We start from the raw sequence: 19662 nt of genomic DNA, 5'->3' as shown, positions 1-19662 counted from the left end.
ATATATATATATATATATAATAGAGGGAAACATTCCACGTGGGAAAAATATATCTAAAAAGAAAGATGATGAAACTTACCAAACAAAAGCGCTGGCAGGTCGATAGACACACAAACAAACACAAACATACACACAAAATTCTAGCTTTCGCAACCAATGGTTGCCTCGTCAGGAAAGAGGGAAGGAGAAGGAAAGACAAAAGGATATGGGTTTTAAGGGAGAGGGTAAGGAGTCATTCCAATCCCGGGAGCGGAAAGACTTACCTTAGGGGGAAAAAAGGACAGGTATACACTCGCACACACACACATATCCATCCACACATACACAGACACAAGCAGACATTTGTAAAGGCAAAGAGTTTGGGCAGAGATGTCAGTCAGGGCGGATGTACAGAGGTAAAGATGAAGTTGAAAGACAGGTGAGGTATGAGCGGCGGCAAATTGAAATTAGAAATTAGCGGAGATTGAGGCCTGGCGGATAGCGAGAAGAAAGGATATGCTGAAGGGCAAGTTCCCATCTCCGGAGTTCTGACAGGTTGGTGTTAGTGGGAAGTATCCAGATAACCCGGACGGTGTAACACTGTGCCAAGATGTGCTGGCCGTGCACCAAGGCATGTTTAGCCACAGGGTGATCCTCATTACCAACAAACACTGTCTGCCTGTGTCCATTCATGCGAATGGACAGTTTGTTGCTGGTCATTCCCACATAGAACGCTTCACAGTGTAGGCAGGTCAGTTGGTAAATCACGTGGGTGCTTTCACACGTGGCTCTGCCTTTGATCGTGTACACCTTCCGGGTTACAGGACTGGAATAGGTGGTGGTGGGAGGGTGCATGGGACAGGTTTTACACCGGGGGCGGTTACAGGGGTAGGAGCCAGAGGGTAGGGAAGGTGGTTTGGGGATTTCATAGGGATGAACTAAGAGGTTGCGAAGGTTAGGTGGACGGCGGAAAGACACTCTTGGTGGAGTGGGGAGGATTTCATGAAGGATGGATCTCATTTCAGGGCAGGATTTGAGGAAGTCGTATCCCTGCTGGAGAGCCACATTCAGAATCTGATCCAGTCCCGGAAAGTATCCTGTCACAAGTGGGGCACTTTTGGGGTTCTTCTGTGGAAGGTTCCGGGTTTGAGGAGATGAGGATGTGGCTCTGGTTATTTGCTTCTGTACCAGGTCGGGAGGGTAGTTACGGGATGCAAAAGCTGTTTTCAGGTTGTTGGTGTAATGGTTCAAGGATTCCGGACTGGAGCAGATTCGTTTGCCATGAAGACCTAGGCTGTAGGGAAGGGACCGTTTGATGTGGAATGGGTGGCAGCTGTCATAATGGAGGTACTGTTGCTTGTTGGTGGGTTTAATGTGGACGGACGTGTGAAGCTGGCCATTGGACAGGTGGAGGTCAACGTCAAGGAAAGTGGCATGGGATTTGGAGTAGGACCAGGTGAATCTGATGGAACCAAAGGAGTTGAGGTTGGAGAGGAAATTCTGGAGTTCTTCTTCACTGTGAGTCCAGATCACGAAAATGTCATCAATAAATCTGTACCAAACTTCGGGTTGGCAGGCCTGGGTAACCAGGAAGGCTTCCTCTAAGCGACCCATGAATAGGTTGGCATACGAGGGGGCCATCCTGGTACCCATGGCTGTTCCCTTTAATTGTTGGTATGTCTGGCCTTCAAAAGTGAAGAAGTTGTGGGTCAGGATGAAGCTGGCTAAGGTAATGAGGAAAGAGGTTTTAGGTAGGGCGGCAGGTGATCGGCGTGAAAGGAAGTGCTCCATCGCAGCGAGGCCCTGGACATGCGGAATATTTGTGTATAAGGAAGTGGCATCAATGGTTACAAGGATGGTTTCCGGGGGTAACAGACTGGGTAGGGATTCCAGGCGTTTGAGAAAGTGGTTGGTGTCTTTGATGAAGGATGGGAGACTGCATGTAATGGGTTGAAGGTGTTGATCTACGTAGGCAGAGATGCGTTCGGTGGGGGCTTGGTAACCAGCTACAATGGGACGGCCGGGATGATTGGGTTTGTGAATTTTGGGAAGAAGGTAGAAGGTAGGGGTGCGGGGTGTTGGTGGGGTCAGGAGATTGATGGAGTCGGGTGAAAGGTTTTGTAGGGGGCCTAAGGTTCTGAGGATTCCTTGAAGCTCCGCCTGGACATCAGGAATGGGATTGCCTTGGCAAACTTTGTAAGTAGTGTTGTCTGAAAGCTGACGCAGTCCCTCAGCCACATACTCCCGACGATCAAGTACCACAGTTGTGGAACCCTTGTCCGCCGGAAGAATGACGATGGATCGGTCAGCCTTCAGATCACGGATAGCCTGGGCTTCAGCAGTGGTGATGTTGGGAGTAGGATTAAGGTTTTTTAAGAAGGATTGAGAGGCAAGGCTACTTACAAAGTTTGCCAAGGCAATCCCATTCCTGATGTCCAGGCGGAGCTTCACGGAGCTTGTTTGTGAATAATGCGATTCATTTCCGATCTCGGCTTTCACTTCGACCAGTGAACTGCATTATAAATATTTATTCTGAAATTTAAATATCAGATAATGTAGTTTTGGGAGGGGTTATAGTGGAGGTGGTATAGAAAGAGGCCATGAAGAACCTCTCTGTGTGCCTTTCTCTCTCTCTCTCAATGAAGAGCCTCCTTAACGAGCCCTAAAATAACGACTGAATGTCTGTTTTCTTCTTTTTCATTTTTTGTGCATATTTCAGCAATACTTTGCCTAATATGAAGCCATATGACCCTAGATCACTAAAATATGCTAGTACATAAATTGCACTTAGAATTACTACTTCTTACCCACCCATTTCAAGTACCTTTCTTCCAAGATGTCATAGACTAAGCTCTACAAGACAATTACAGCAAGATTAAAGCAACACATTTGAAGAAACTATGTTAACTCAGACCATCAAATGATAGCCTTATCCACGGCACAAAGAACCATAGCACTCACAAATTTTTCACAAGAGTAGTCAATGTCACAAACATTCACTTAAATAACAATGCACTTTCTTGATTACACAAAGGCTTAACCATAACTTAATACCAGAACTTAATCAGCATAACATTAAAGATATCATCTGCTCACTTAAAATGGAAGCTGATACACCCAAACTAACTAAAAATGAACAAACAGTAATACGTCACAAAACTAATAAATTAATAGAAAAATACCTAAACAAAAATCCAATAAAAGAAGCTGAAGAAGGGTACCAGTTACACATACGCATCAACATGAAACTCAATGAGGGCAATGCACTGGCAGTGAAATCTGATAAAGACTCTACAGTAGTTATCACGGACAGATGTGAATTGTAAATAAAGCGCTCGAGTTCTTTCATAATAATCATATGCGAGAAATCTCACATGACACCACATAGAAGTTCAACAGTAAAATAAAGAGGCAGTTTGATAAAACATGTTTCTTATTCACAGGCGCTGACTTCATGGGGCCTGATCGCCTCAAAAATTTGTATGTGGGGGGGGGGGGGGGGGGATCTCCGCCCCCCAATAATTTAAGAAAATTTTTAGTTATATTATGCTTTGTAAAATCACAAAATTATGTTGAAATTTTTTATTTTCCCTGTTTGACGGTAGTTACCTTTTAAAATACATTCAGTAATGAGTTAAAACAAATAATTATTACGGTATTAAGCAGGTTAACTGAAAACGAGTGGTGTGAATTATGATAGTGTTATGGTGCTGCGAGCACACTCAGAATTTGTCCCGGTGCACGAACTTTCGGGTAAAATCTGACGCCGGCAGGCCAGTGCTGCAGCCATGGCGACATCAAAAGGACTGAAGCAGAACTGCCTGGAACCCTCTGCCTCGCGTCGCCTTGATGCTTTGAGACATTACGATGCCGCAGCTATATAAATCCCACTCTTCTGTCTCAGTCATTCAGTGTGGATAGTTTCATTCAGTGCATCCTACAGACGTGTTTAGTGTTCCGACTTTAGTGGACTACTTTATATGATTATATTTTATTCATTTACTTTAGTCTCTTAGTGTATTGTGAATTAAGTTTGCAATGGATAAATTTGTTACAAAAAAGGCGCACTTGGAAGTTGATGATACTGCACGTCAACCTCCAACAGTTATTGTGTCGTCAACTGCTTCGTCGTCTTCAGGTGAGAACCGTTCACAGCTGAAACCTGGACAATCCGGTAAGGGAAGATCATTTCAGAAGTCTTGGTTGATCAAATATACATGGCTAGAATATGAAGCATCTACCAAAAAAGTTGTTTGCAAAACTTGTAAATAGACAGATGCTAAAAATCCATTAAAATTTTCTTCAAAAAAATAAGATGCATTTACTACCATAGGGTTTTCTAACTGGAAAAAGGCTTTGGAAAAATTGCGTCTTCATGAAAGTATGTTTATGCATAAAGGTGTTCTGAAACTAAATTCTATCACTAACTGAAGTGTGGCCTCCCAATTGAATGAACAGTTAGATAGTGATATGAAGAAGGCCATTTCGCTCTTGAGACAATTTTTACTACTGTGCAATTTCTACACCAACAAGGACTAACAATTAGAGGGCACAAAGACGTAAACTCAAATTTTTTCAGTTGTTGGAACTCCGAAAGAATGACATACCTGAGTTTAAAGATTGGTTAGGGCGTTCGGAGTATAAGTGGATGTCTGACGATATTCAAAACGAGATAATTGATCTACTAGTAAAGTCTGTGTTGAGAAAGGTATTGGCTTCAATCAAGAAGACTGAACATTTTTCTATTATGGTTGACAAAACAAGTGATTCTTCGATTCATGAACAAGTGTCATTTTGTATTCGTACCGTCGATGATTCCTTAATCATCAACGAAGTCTTTATTGGCTTATGTGAGACCCCCAACACTGAATCACAACCTCTGTTTAGTATTTTAAAAGATGTTTTTGCTCGTCTTGATTTGTCAATGGATAACTTAAGAGGACAGGTTATAATGGTGCCTCAAATATGTGAGGTCAGTTCAAAGGACTAAAAAAGTTAGTTTTGGATATACGACCAAAAGCACATTATGTGCACTGTACTGCACACAGTTCAGACTTCGCAGATGTAGACAGTCTTGACCATCTTATGTCTATGAACGATATTATGGCTTTAGCCAAGGACTTAATAAACCCCATAAGGGAATCCAACAAAAGGATGAGACTTTTCAGAAGCATATGCTGTGAGAGTGCTAACGACCAAGCTAGTCTACGACCCCTTTCCCCGACTCAATGGACTATGCGAGCTTCTGGTATCTTGAGAATATTGAAAAACTTTGAAGAACTTCTGGAGTTTTTTTTAAACATTTTCTGCAGAGGACAAAACAAAGGAAGGTTACAAATGTGCAGGCTACCTTGAGTCAACATTACAATTCAAGACTTATTTCCTTTTACGTCTTTATTGCCATGCAATGAACCCAGTAGAGGATGTCAATGAAAAAATTCAACGCCCTCATCTAAGTGTTGCTGATCTGGAAAAAAAAATATATGAGGGCTTGATTTGTTTATTGAATGGAAGGCATAATAGTTTTGAACACTTTTGGGAATTGTGTTAAAAAGAAAAATCTTCACAAGCTGTTGATCCTTCACTTCCTCGGAATCGAAGTATACCAAAGAAGTACAAAAACAACGAAGCCAGCTCACCGCACACTTTCAAAACCCGAAAGGAATACTACAAAGCTATTTACATTGAAGTTTGTCAAACGGTGCAATCTTGCCTTACTGAGTGGTTTGCTTCAATTGGACTCACTCAGGTCATTGCAGTTGAACAAGAGTGCTTGCTTTTAGTAAACAGAGGTGAAACAAATTTGGAAAAATTAATGAGTTTTTCAAAAATGACCTAGACATTGAGAGACTGAACTTACACTTGAATATGTTAGCTGACATCACTAATAAAAAAACAACTGGTCTTAAAAAACATGTGTGATGTAAGAAAGTACATTACACAAGAGGCTGGAGATGGAGAAATGTTGTGTGAAGTAGTGAAGTGCAATAAGCTTCTCCAAGTAGTTATCAATCACGACAGCAACAGCAGAATGGTCATTTAGCACTCTTAGACGTCTGAAGTCATATCTCCGATCAACAATGGGACAGAAGCAATTGAACAACTTGGCTGTTCTTCATGCCCACCAAGACATTTTGGATGAATTGGATATCCGACTAGTCATCAACAACTTCATATTCAGTAATCCAGTCAGGTGGTCGACATTTGCACCTTTTTAAAGACACTCTAGCCCTAACAACGACATTTAGAGCAATATTAAAAATCTTTATGAAATAGAGAATTAAATACATAATAATGTTAAATTTTCAGTTTCAAAATATTAGTACTAGAATAGTAATATATTACTATAGTACTGTATTAGTTATTTTCAAATACTTGAATATTTTTACGGTGTAACACCCAATTGAAACCCACCATTTACATACTTTTTGACTGAAAGTATTAGGCATACTGTATTAACTTTATTAACTGTATTAAAGCATTAACTTTGAGATATTGTTTTTATTTAATGAACCCTGAGCCTTATTCAAAGTAAGCTTAAATTAGCTAATTCTCTTATTAATCAAAGTGCTATTACTGAGCGACAGCAATATTTTATGTTTTATTCTTTTAAAGATAGTTTAAGATTTATTTAAATATAATTTCAGTCTTTCAGGGCTATACATTCACTGCTATGTAATAGTCTATAAGAATGATTATTACTGTACATTAAATTAGCTTTTTAAGAAAATGCTGTGCGTGTTTATGTTTTGTTTCTTTTTTTAAAGCCAAAAAATGTGTCAGGCTTGTTGAGTTTTGTGGAGTGTCATATTATCGAGAGTCCACTTTTCGGGGTACTAATGTTGATCATTTGACTATAAAAATGCTATTTTTTTTAAAAAAAAAAACCTTTAAAACTAACTATTTTTCATTTAAAATTTAGAAAATTTTCTGGGACAAGACCCCAGTATGAGGGCTCCCCCCCCCAATATCTTTTATAAGTCGGCACCTCTGTTCTTATTAACAAAGGAGGAAACTTAGAGACTAACAATCATGAACCAAATGGGTCCAAAGCTACAGGCCCAACCAAAGATCCATAAAGACAATCTTCCTGTCAGACCTATTGTTAATGCTATGAGTCAGCTATGCTACAAAGTTACGAAAAAGCTGCATTAATTTTGCAAAGTCAATAAAGATTTCAAAACTATTTTTCAGTGAAAAGTAGCTACCAAGCAATTCAAGGTTTCAAATATCTTCAGATTCCATTCAATGAGAAGCTCATTTCCCCTGACATTGTAAACTTATACAGCAGTATACCCATCAAAGAATCCATAGATAAAATCAAGCAAAATTTATTAAAATATCAAACTATGTTCACAGGGGAAGTAGTCGAACTAAGAGAATTGCTCGAGCTTGTCTTCTTACACAATTATTTTACATTCAATGGCAAATGTACAAATTTGATGTGAGCCTAGCAATGGGAAATCCTCTCAGTGAGATCACTGCAGACATCTTCATTAATCACGTCAAAAATAAACTTCAGAAGAACAAGGACACAATTACCCAGAAAACTACGCACTGCTGCAGATATGTGGATGACACATTCATTGTATATAATTGAACTAATGAAGAAACAGAAACTCTGTAAAACAGGTTCAATAACTTATGCAATAACATCCATTTCACCACACAACACCAGAAATATAACAAAATAATTTTTTTAGACATGACCATAACCAACACAAAACAGACCCTGAACGTCAAAGTACACAGAAAAACCAACAAACATAGACACTGTCATTAATAAATCTTCCACACACCCAAACTCGCATAAACAAGCTGCATTCAGATCCTTCTTAAACAGAGCACAGGAATTCCTACTTAATTCTGCTGATTATGAGACAGAAATAAAAACTAACAAAAACATTGCACCCAGCAATGGCTATCATGAATGTGAAATAGGTGCATAACTAAAAACAAAAGCACGCAAACTAACATGGCTTCCCCGCACAGTATCCAAATATCTAAGTATATAACTATGCTATATTTAATAATATTATGAAAGTAAAATTAAAAATCCACCCTGGATTTCCTGTTGTTTGATGATGCCATATTTAGGAGTCATCTCAGACAAAATAGCCAAGATGTTGAAAAACACAGACATCAGGATCACTTTTGCCACCAACGACAGTTTAAGAGAGAAACTGGTTCATGCCATCGTACAATCTACAGACAAACTGAACAAACCAGGAATTTATAAAATTACAACTAGTCATTGCAGCAAATACTGTATTGGCCAATCAGGAAGAAACTTTAAAACCCACTTTAAAGAACACATTGACTGTTTCATACTGGATAAAGCTAATAAGTCAGCTATATCAAAACATATAAACAAAGCTGTACACAGTGTTGCAATAGATAACGACCTAAAAGTACTACATACTTTGGAAAAGAGCTGCAGAATGGACATCTTGGAAGAAATGGAAATACTTACCTCAGCTCAGTACAGCCGATAGATAACACAAAACAGAACAGAAAATTTACATTCCTAGCTTTGGGAACTTTGTTCCTTCATCAGGGAGGGGAGAGAGGAAAAAAGGGAAGAAGGGAAAGTGGATTCAGTTACTCACAATCCAGGTTATGAAGCAACAGGGAAAGGTAAACAGGGAGGGTAACAAGGATGGAGGCATCCTTGCTATCCTCCCTGTTTACCTTTCCCTGTTGCTTTATCTTTCCATGTGAGCTCTGATTTCCCCTATTTTATTATGATGATAGTTTCTTCCTATGTAGGTCAGCATCAACAAAATATTTTCACATTTGGAGGAGAAAGTTGGTGATTGAAATTTCGTGAGAATATCCTGCCGCAATGAGAAATGCCTTTGGTTTAATGATGTCCACCCCAAATCCTGTATCATGTCTGTGACACGCTCTCACCTATTTCGCGATAATACAAAACATGCTGCCCTTCTCTGAACTTTCTTGATGTACTCAGTTAACCCTATCGGGCAAGGATCCCACACCATGCAGCAGTACTTAAAAAGAGGACAGACAAGTGTAGTGTAGGCAGTCTCTTCAGTAGATATGTTGCATCTTCTAAGTATTCTGCCAGTAATTTTCAGTCTTTGGTTTGCCTTCCCCACTACATTTTCTATGTATTATTTCCAATTTAAGTTGTTTGTAATTGTAATTCCGGGATATTTAATTGGATTTATGGCCTTTAGATTTGACTGATTTGGAGCGTAGTTGAAATTTAACGGATTCCTTTTAGTGCTCATGTGGGTCATACCACACTTTTTATTATTTATGGTAAACTGCCAGTTTTCACAGCATACAGATATCCTTTCTAAGTCATTTTAGATTTGTTTTGATCTTCTGATACCTTTACAATGCGGCAAATGTCAGCGTCATCTGCAGACAACCTAAGGCTGCTGCTCAGATTGTCTCCTAAATCATTTAAATAGATAAAGAACAGCAGAGGATCTATAACACTACCTTGGGGAATGCCAGAAATCACTTCTGTTTTACTCGATGAGTTCCTGTCAATTACTGCAAACAATGAAGTCTCTGACAGGAAATCATGAATCCAGTTGCATAACTGAGACAATACTCCATAAGCATGCAATTTGATTATAAATCTAGAAATACGGAATCAATTTGAAATCCCTTGCCGAAAGCATTCAACACTTTGTGTGAGTAAAGAGCTAGTTATGTTTCAAAAGAACAATGTTCTCTAAATCCATGTTAACTTTGTGTCAATAGACCGTTCTCTTTGTGTTAATTCATAATATTTGAACACAATATATGTTCCAAAATGGTACTGCATTATCAACGTTGATAATATGGGCCTATATGTGTTCCCTACTCTAGCATCACTGTTAGAGTGATATTACTAGCGGAGATAAAAGCCTGCCTTTTTCATCATCTGCAATGCAAAAATTTCACTTCAAAAAGTGCTTCAGCGATGATTTTAATAAATGTATTTGGAATAAAAATCCATTCAAAAATGCTCCTGGTCCATCATGTCTAAATACAGTATAAAAGAGCAAGAACAAATTTATTGATGTCCCTTGTTATACTTCAACGAAGAGTACATTTAATGAAGAGTTTTTGTTGGAGTCGCGGATATATATTAGCAAGGAATTCCTGTCACTGAGCCAAACTGCAATGAAGAGCCTGAATCCCTTTGCAGCAACATACTTCTGCAACACTGGCTTTTCAGCTCTGGTAACTACAAAGTTGAACTACCATTCACAGCTAAATTTAAGCAAAGACCTTGGAGTGGCTGTTTCTGCTATTACACCACATCTTGAGAAACTTGCTTCATAAAGCAAGCTCATCCATCACACTGAACTTTGTGCTTTAAATTTTTAATGCTCTTGGAATACTTGTTTACTGAATTGTAAATATTGTTCATCTCATGGTTTCTGAATATCTGAAAATGTGATTAAGGTAAACAATTTGTTCTACATTTTACTTACAATAATTCATGTAGTTTTGGTTTCTGTTGTGTAAAATCCTTCTAAACTGAATTTGGTAAAACAGAGAATAAGGTAATGGGAATAAAATAGTAACACTGAGAAATGAACACTTGCAAATATCACCAAAAATGTTGAAACATTACATTTATTGTAGCAATATGTATACTACCAAATCTACTCTTACAATATCTTGATCAGCTATTGTTTCATGTCCAGAATTTCCTTTTAACGCAGGTATCCTTCTTAGAAAATTTTGGCTGCGGGTATTGGCAGCTGCTATGCTTTCCATGCACACGATTAACAACTTCACTGACAGTCATATACTGCTCATTAGAATTGTCACATACACTATTTTGTTGTGTGATCAATTTCCTGAGTTTTTCAATTATCATAATTTGAATTTCTCATTCCCTCTGTACACACTTCATCACGGTAGAATGGTATCACAATATGGTGATTTTGGTAGTACAGCCACCAGCAAGAATGATCAACTATCGTCACCATAAAATTGAGAGAAAAATGAAACTGGGTAATAGAGATACAGACCTATTTTATGGACTAAATGTCATTTCTAGCAGTTACCTTAATCCATTGGCAGTGATGCTAAATATCTTCAATGCACTTCCCTCCTGGAACAGTGTTAAGAGATCTTCTGAAGGGCGCCAAATGGAAAGAACTGCTGACCTAGCAGAACAGTCTTTAGCATCCAGACAGCGAACCTGAGCACAAAAAAAGAGGGCTGTATTACACTGCATTTTCCAATTATATAAAATATAAATAGTGAAGATCATTACATCTAGCAACATTATATAATGAATACAATGTTCATTGCAGGATTAAACTGTACAAGAGCTACAACATTTCCTTGAGATACCTGTCTGTTGTCTTCAAATGGAGAACACTGGTAGACAATTACCATCTAACAGTGTCCTCTTACAGATTGTGATTGGCACCTGTTCCAATGCTAAAATGAATCACACAGTGCTACAATGATGGCACTGGACAAAAATAGCAACAAATGAGTTAATATTTGGGAAAGTTGAAAGGGACAAAGCATTTGAGCTCATCAGTCCATTTGTCCTTTAATGATCAAAGCCTAAAGATTACTAGGAGATGGAAAAGGACTGGTCATCAGGGCAAAACTCGAAGTGGGGTTCCTCACTGAAGACAGATCTACTCCAGTCAATGAGGTTCCAGATGTGTCAGGAGACATCCTGGACAGTAGTGGGATACTAACCTGACTGTCAACCACCAACAGCCTGACAACCAGGTGATTTAGTCTGGGTGCCATTTCTTTTCATAGCAGGATGCCTTTGGTTGTCATCTGTGGCACCCTTACAGCGTAGCCATATATTGACAATATTCTATGTCCAATTTTATTGCCCTTCGTGGCAACCAATCCGGGCTTACATTTCAGCAAAATAATGCCTGCCTGCACACTGCGAGAGGTTTTACTGCTTGTCTTCATGCTGGCCAAATCCTACCTTGGCCAGCAAGATCGCCAGATTTCTATCCAACTGAGAATGTTTGGAGCATTATTGGCAGGTGCTCCAACTGGCTCAGGATTTTGACACATCTAATGGACCAAGTGGACAGAATTTGGCATGATATCCCTCAGAAGGAAGCCCAACAACCTTATCAATCAATTCCAAGATGAATAACTGCTTGCATAAGTGCCAGAGGTAGACCAACGTGTTATTAACTTGCTCAATTTGTGAAGCTCATTAACTTGAATGAATCATCCAATTTATCTGAAATTGTAATCATTTGTTTGTCTGTACATGTACATCACATCTACTGATTTTCATCCCATTCGGAAATTCCTTCTTGGTGCTTTTTTATGTGTTCTGAAATATGATAAATGTGGTCAGTCATGAGTTCTGCTTAATTATACTGAAAATATGCACATAAGCATGTTCAGACAGCTGGTCTCATAACTGTTCAACATGCACCTTTCTGAACTTTCTTAGAAGGTAATACATTTGTTGGTCACCAAATCATCAATCATCTACACACAATTGAAATACTTGGCAAACACATTTGAATTTCTCAATACTGATGCAAATGATGTTACTATTTACACACTTAGCATCAAGAGCACACTGTGCTCTTCTCAAAACATCTGAATTTGTGAATCTCATTGGTTCCAAGGTTGGTTCATTATCTGTTTCAGTACATAGATTTAGAATGTTATATTAACACTTTTAACAGTGTACAGACAGAAAAATCCTTTTATTTGTAGAGAGATCAGTAGCAGAATCTAACAAGGCTGAATGCGGGGGGGCCTGATTTGAAATGGCCACTAGTAAAGAGTAAGTGAAACAGGAATCCTACTTTTTAGATGTAACTACAAATGACAATTTAAAACTGTAAATATACACGTTCTTGAAATTTTATTTTAGTTTCAATAGTTATCAAGAAAAAAGTACACTGTCCAGGCACGATAAAATACACTGTCCAGTCAGATTAATGTGACCACCTGTCAAAGGCCTGAATAACCACCTTTCACAGCACAGACCACTGTAAAATGTGCAGGAAGAGAGTCAATGAAGTTCTGAAAGGTACCAACAGAGATGAGGAGTCATGCCAATTCCAGTGCCGTTGCCAGCTGCGCTAGGTTTCCTGGTTGAAATGCATAGCATTATCAGCCCAATCGGGGAGGTCCCGCAGATTCTTGACTGGGTTCAAATTCTGGGGAGTTTGGTGGCCAGGGGATACAGTACTTACCCTGGTGTTCTTCAAACCACAGATATATACTGCAAGCTGTGACACAATGCATTATCATGCTGGTAGATGCCATCGTCCTGAGGAACAAAGAAAAAAGCTACCTGAACCCTTGCAACAATTGTTGCAGGGGGTTTGCTTTCAGACGTTTCATACTGTAAAAGCCAACAGCCACCTGTTCGATGGGGCATAAAATGTGATTCATCTGAAAATGCCACCTGTCGCTACTCAGTGGATGTCCAGTTGTGGCACTGGCACGAAAATTCCAGCCTTCATAAATAATATACAGCCATCAGCACGAGTTCTGGAACCAGGCACATGCTGCAGAGGCCGATAAGCAGCAACATTCGCTGAATTGTCACTGAGGAGATACTGTGTTTAGCCACTTGGTCCATGGGAGGTCAGTTGCGCATGTCTATTTGCATGTACACATCTCCCCAACCATTGTTCATCATTGTCATCTACGGCCCATGGTGCACCACAGTTGCCTCAGCACTGGTTTTGGATAGCATACTTCAACCATGGTGGTGTGCAAACAGTTTGCAAACTTAGTCATTTGCTTCTACCACTGGCCCAAAAGCCAACAATAACGCCCTTTTGGGTGTCACATAGATCACATCGTTTCCACCTTACGACAGCAATTGCGCTGTTTTCTGCATATCGCACAATAGGTTTTATATACCGTCCACTGCTAGTGCTGCCACCTGCTGTCTGTGAGAGGTTATTGGATGTTTAGCATAAACATAGATAGTGGTCACATTAATATTACTGGACCGTGTAACTACCCTTTCTAGAAATGGAAGACAGGATTTTTTTGTTACATTGTGTTTGCATTATTCATTAATGTCTTACAACACAATATTCGACAGTGGCCTACAAGTTCACTTTTATTTTACAGTCTTCAGTAGAAGATAGAAGTTGCTTATTTTGTTCATTCAGAGATTGCACCAGGGTTCAAATCAGGCAGTGAGGCAGAAAATATGAGTTTTGGCAAGTCAAGGTCACTTAGCCTCTCCTACTCAATTCTGTCAGTCATCTCCAAGTTAGTGAACTCCAGGAACCTGAGAAACCCTCTGGAAGATTGGATATGCAACCCCAGTGAGAAACAGGATCAGGACAGAAGAGAGTGGGAGAAATCGTCCTCCAAAGAATGTGGGGTGGACTATGGGTTAATAACACTTATCTAGAAAAAAAAGGCCTTAATACAAAAGATCAAAGAAATATCGCCAGGTGGACCTTAAGGTGCAGACATGGCAAACTAACAAGGAATATGAGAATTGGATCATGAAATGTATAGACATTATACAGAATTGGGGCCCTTGGAAGCCTGATTGGAATACTGAAATCATGCAAGGTGGATATCATGGCCTTGCAACAGATAAAATGGATTGGACAGGGTACCTTCCACAAACGACAGCATACTATGTACTACAGAAGCTACAATGGTGAACACAGATTTGGTGTGGGATTTATAGTGAACCAAAGCACTGAACAACTAGTGATAGGATTCAAAACAATATGTCCACGGATATGTTGTACACAAATAATGGGGAAATCCTGAAACTACAGTCTCTTAAATGCACATATCCAACCGAGGAGAAGGCAGCAGAGGAGAAAGATACTTTCTGCGAAGAACTGGAGCAAGATTACCAGCAGCATCACTTAACATGACAGTATCTAGGACATGGTTCCAGTATAAAAATATAAGCTCAATGGACAACGGATTACTCACCACTAGATAAACCATTAGAAGCATCATTTAACACTGTGTATTTCCACCCCTGGACTTGATGAACTCCTGGATTCAGTTAAGAAGTGAGTCCACAACACTGTGCAGATATGTTGCATCCAGATTAAGCCAGTCACTAAGGTCTTGATCAAGCAGTTTCTAATGTTACTCCAAATGCAGTTCTGGCTAAAACACTTCTCATTATGAGAGATTCATCATAGTATGAGTGTGACGTAGATTTTGCAGTGGAGTACTTAGCTTTCTACCATCGAATCTCCTCCACCAATACAGCCCATTAGGGGATGTATTTTGCAGATTTGCTTGGATTTTGGACATCATGAAAACTTGGATGTTAAAATAATATGTTCCAACACACTGATGAATCCTTTTCACAACAGATGTATTTTTTGTCTACATTTAACAAACCGTTTTCTACCAACATGACTAAAAAAAAAAAAAAAAAAAAGCAACTGTTACATTCATTACGTTGGCCAAACTGCAACTGACTAAGTGCTTTTCACCACTCAATATATAACCTATCTTAACAATGTATGTTGTTTGGCCTGTTGCCAAAAACAGTTACATTTACTAATATGTAATGAAAAGTTAATGGTTGGTTGGTTGGTTTGAGGAAGGAGACCAGACAGCGAGGTCATCGGTCTCATCGGATTAGGGAAGGACGGGGAAGGAAGTCGGCCGTGCCCTTTGAAAGGAACCATCCCGGCATTTGCCTGGAGCGATTTAGGGAAATCACGGAAAACCTAAATCAGGATGGCCGGACGCGGGATTGAACCGTCGTCCTCCCGAATGCGAGTCCAGTGTCTAACCACTGCACCACCTCGCTCGGTCGAAAAGTTAATGGTTTACAACAAAATGTTAATACAGTTTTCAAGACAAACAATGATGATTCATTCTGAATACATTTATAAATATTGTTCTTTTGACTTCTGCAAATTATGCAAATTTGGTTATGAAGTTACAATAACAATATCTACCATAAAATCATTAATTACATCTTGATTTCATGTTGGATTTTATTCCTAACATTAACTGAGGTACAGTACAAAATGCCAAAACAGAATTTCATGTTAAAGTTCTGTATGATAATTTGATAGTATAAAAATGACTGAAAATCAATAGTGTTTACATCAGAATGTTCAAGAATCAAAAATGAAAAAGTTAATTACAACCAGTGTAACTGACTTTTCATTACTGACATGACATAAAGTGCACAAGTTACATTAAATACATCAGATGACTAATAAATGTTTCAAAAGTCTGTTTTTAGGTAAGTTGAAATTTACAAATTTTGCTAATTAATTATTGGTTTCATTACAACATAGATATTTCTTCTAACAATTCTATGGGATTGTGGTAGTGCACATACAAGAATCAAATTATAAATTTTGCTGAAATTTACCACAGTAGGTTAATTCACATCAGGTTTTCTAACTAATTATAATTTTTTGTTAATTACAGTTAAACGATCAAAAATAATGTTGATTCAATATAAAAGGGAACCATACAGTTTAATTTGCTGATAGAAATCAAGAAAAACCATACTTTCTAACTTTTGTCCATTACATATTGTGGATTGGGTAACATATAATCTGCTAAATTTTTAGTGGTATCGAGGCATTCATTAACTACCCTATCACTAGTCCTATTTGACTCGCAAGTCGCCCAAGGCGTGTCATCTAAAAAGCACTTGCAATATGGCAGCTGAACTCCCCACACATGGGGCCTCCCAGCCAACAATGCCACACAATCATTTCATTTCAACTGGTCCTATTACAAATTCCACCAAATTGCGGGGATGCTGATGTCATCTTTTACCCGCTGTTCCAACATATCCCACAAATTTTCTATGGGGTTCAAGTCAGAGGATTTTGTAGGCTAATCAAGATGTAACGGTGTGGGGGAGTGTTCAGAAAATCAGGCACATATTCTTCCATTACAATGAACTACTCTTTAGTGGTCTTTATGTGCTTGTGAGAGCAATGGCCTCTGGGGAGATGACTGACTCCAAATGTTCATTGCTTGCAGTTCACCTCACAATGTTCTCTTGCTTACAAGATGGGATGGACCTTCATTCACTGCCTGCATCAATCCCTGTCAGGTTTGGTACAGATTGTGATTCACAAGCCGTGAAACGAGTCTTCCGTCTCTCTGACAGGATCTTTTCCTGACTGCCATTCTGATATTGTGTTTTACAGCCATGTTTACTACAGCACTGTTTGCAGGCACACTGAACAGTCTGCTGTGAAACACCAACAAATCCAGGAACTTCACACACCATATAGCCATGGACATGGCAAAAACTATTGCCCTTCATGGCTTCTCTGTCATGTTCTTGCATTTACCCATGTTTATGTACAACGTAAGCTTGAAACATAAATGTCTCACTGAAAGCTACTACCCTGAGGCAGTGTGTGCATGGCTGAGCGTGACTTGATCGCTGCATCATTTGCAAAGGCTTAATGATTCCTCTGTGTGAGCACTCAGGTGACTAACGTTTTGTCCAGTGAGCTTACTTGTACAAAAAGTGTCTTGGGTATTACCAGACAACAACACTAGGAAACAAATTGATCATACATTAATAGATATCAAGCATGGCTCTGTTGTACTAGATTGCCACAGTTTCAGAGGTTCTAATATGGACTCTGATAATTAACTCCTCTGAGACAGACTAAATATAACTCCTCAGAACTTAAGGAGTCAAGGACATTAATGTGGAAAACATATTGACAGGAATCTTCCAGAACTATACTCACAACACAAATGAGTAACGGAATAAACTCAGAAATGAAATACAGACTGCTGAAGAGTAAGTGATTGTTATGGAACAACAGACTAGATCAAATGAAAGGTATGATGAGGAGTGTGAGGAGGCAACAAAAACAAAGAATGAATCATACTAAAAGATGTGTGCCATAAGAACAAGAATGCTAGTGGATGACTATAGAGAAAAAAAGTGTGCAGAAAACTGAATTCTTAAAACAAAGAAAAGGAGCTTTTTTGAAAGGTTGTTGCAGGATGTTGAATTACTGAATAACACTAATGAAAGCAGGATATTCTATAGAAAGGTCAATAACCTTATAAGGGGCTTTCAACCAAAAACATTACAATGTAAAGGGGAAAATGGTGAATTTATATCATCACAGGAGAGAGTGTTACTTCGTTAGGCAAGGTACTTTAAGGAACTACCATACTCAGAGAATGCTGAAGCATGGGAACTAACTGAAAAGCAACAGGTGGAAGAAGAGGAAAATGTAAGAGATCTGGCAAGCAATAAAGAAACCATCCAAAAATAAACTATGTAGCCATGAGAACCTGCCAGCACAGCTTATTATGTGTGCTGGAGATCATCTAGTTAGATGCCTGCATGCCATGGTCTCAAGTACATGTTCCACATCCAGGAGGACCTCCTCACTACGGATCAATTGGAATGAAAGTAAATCTAATCTAATCTAATCTAAAAAGTCTAGCCAGATGATTGGTAAATGGGAGTAAAATATGGTACATATGAGGGGCTATACTGGACCCGCCAGGTTAGCCGAAAGCACTAATATGCTGCTTTCTGGACTCCGGTAGGTGCACCGACCACGGATCGAATCCACCTGGCAGATAAATGACGTAGGCCGGTGTGCCTGCCAGCCTGGATGTGGTTTTTAGGCGGTTTTCCACATCCAACTCGGTGAATACTGGGCTGGTCCCCAGCAGACATTTGAAACATGTTCGCACTATTTCATGATTTACACTAGACGCAGACAGCTGGGGTACACGGATTCCATCCCAGGGGGTATGGGGTGGTGGCAGGAAGGGCATCTGGCCACCCCTTTAAATTAACCGTGCCAAATCCGATTGTAACAATGCCGACCCTGCAAAATCTGTGGGTCGAAAGCACAAGCAAAAGAAGAAAAGAATGAGGGGGTATACTGGAATGTACAAACTGTAGAGTAATTACATTATTGAGCAGCACAAACAAAATACCCTCCTCACTTTCTAGTGATGTAAAACCTTTTGCAATAAAATAAATCTGGAGCTATCAGGCAGGCTTTAGATCTGACAAAACAAATACTGACCAAATATCCAACCTGTCATAAATATTGGAAAAACAAGAGTATACAATATTGAAATACATCATATATTTGTAGTTTTTAAAGACGCATATGACACCATAAACAGAAATAAGCTTATTGAAGCCTTGATGAACTTGGCACACCACAATACTTAATACGCCTTGTAAGTCTGACAATGGAAAAAATATTATGTAATGTACAGATACAAGGAAATTTAACACCAACCTTTGACACTAGTTGTTGGCTGAACCAAGGGGATGCTTTCTCATGTAAGCTTTTTAATATAGCACTAGAGAAAGTAATAAGTTCAGCTCAAATTGACATAACGGGCACAATATTCAATACAATGATGCAGGTTCTGGCCTATGCAGATGATGTGGATATTATTGCAAGAAAAGAACTGGATGCTAAAGAAACATATAGGGCACTTGTGGCCATAGCAATAGAAATGGCACTGCAAGTGAAACCATCAAGAAAACCAAATGCACACAGAAATAGGTATGATGCTACAAATTGACAAAGCATGAGTATAATATGTTACTTTCTGCTCAAACCAAGTTCGCATTTGACTAAAGGGACTTCTTTTTTGATAGGTTGTGGTACAGCATCACCGGTGTATAGTGGTGTAACTGTCTTGTAGGAGGAGTAAACTTTTCCTATCTAACGATGATGTCATTGCACTGCGCGTTGA

The 19662-nt window shown here is 39.1% G+C and overlaps 1 protein-coding gene across 1 annotated transcript in view; it reads right to left on the bottom strand.

The window, feature by feature from the left end:
- Positions 1 to 19662, bottom strand: part of LOC124796080 (breast cancer type 2 susceptibility protein-like) — a 173362-nt gene that overhangs the window by 13200 nt on the left and 140500 nt on the right. Inside the window, exon 11 of the mRNA XM_047260165.1 lies at positions 11019 to 11155. Coding sequence (XP_047116121.1) covers positions 11019 to 11155 — 137 coding nt within the window. The remainder of the gene's footprint in view (positions 1 to 11018; positions 11156 to 19662) is intronic.

The sequence above is a fragment of the Schistocerca piceifrons genome, chromosome 4 (assembly GCF_021461385.2).
Source record: "Schistocerca piceifrons isolate TAMUIC-IGC-003096 chromosome 4, iqSchPice1.1, whole genome shotgun sequence".
Lineage (NCBI taxonomy): Eukaryota > Metazoa > Arthropoda > Insecta > Orthoptera > Acrididae > Schistocerca > Schistocerca piceifrons.
Note: the sequence above shows the minus strand (reverse complement) of the source record. Positions and strands in the feature narration are given on the sequence as shown.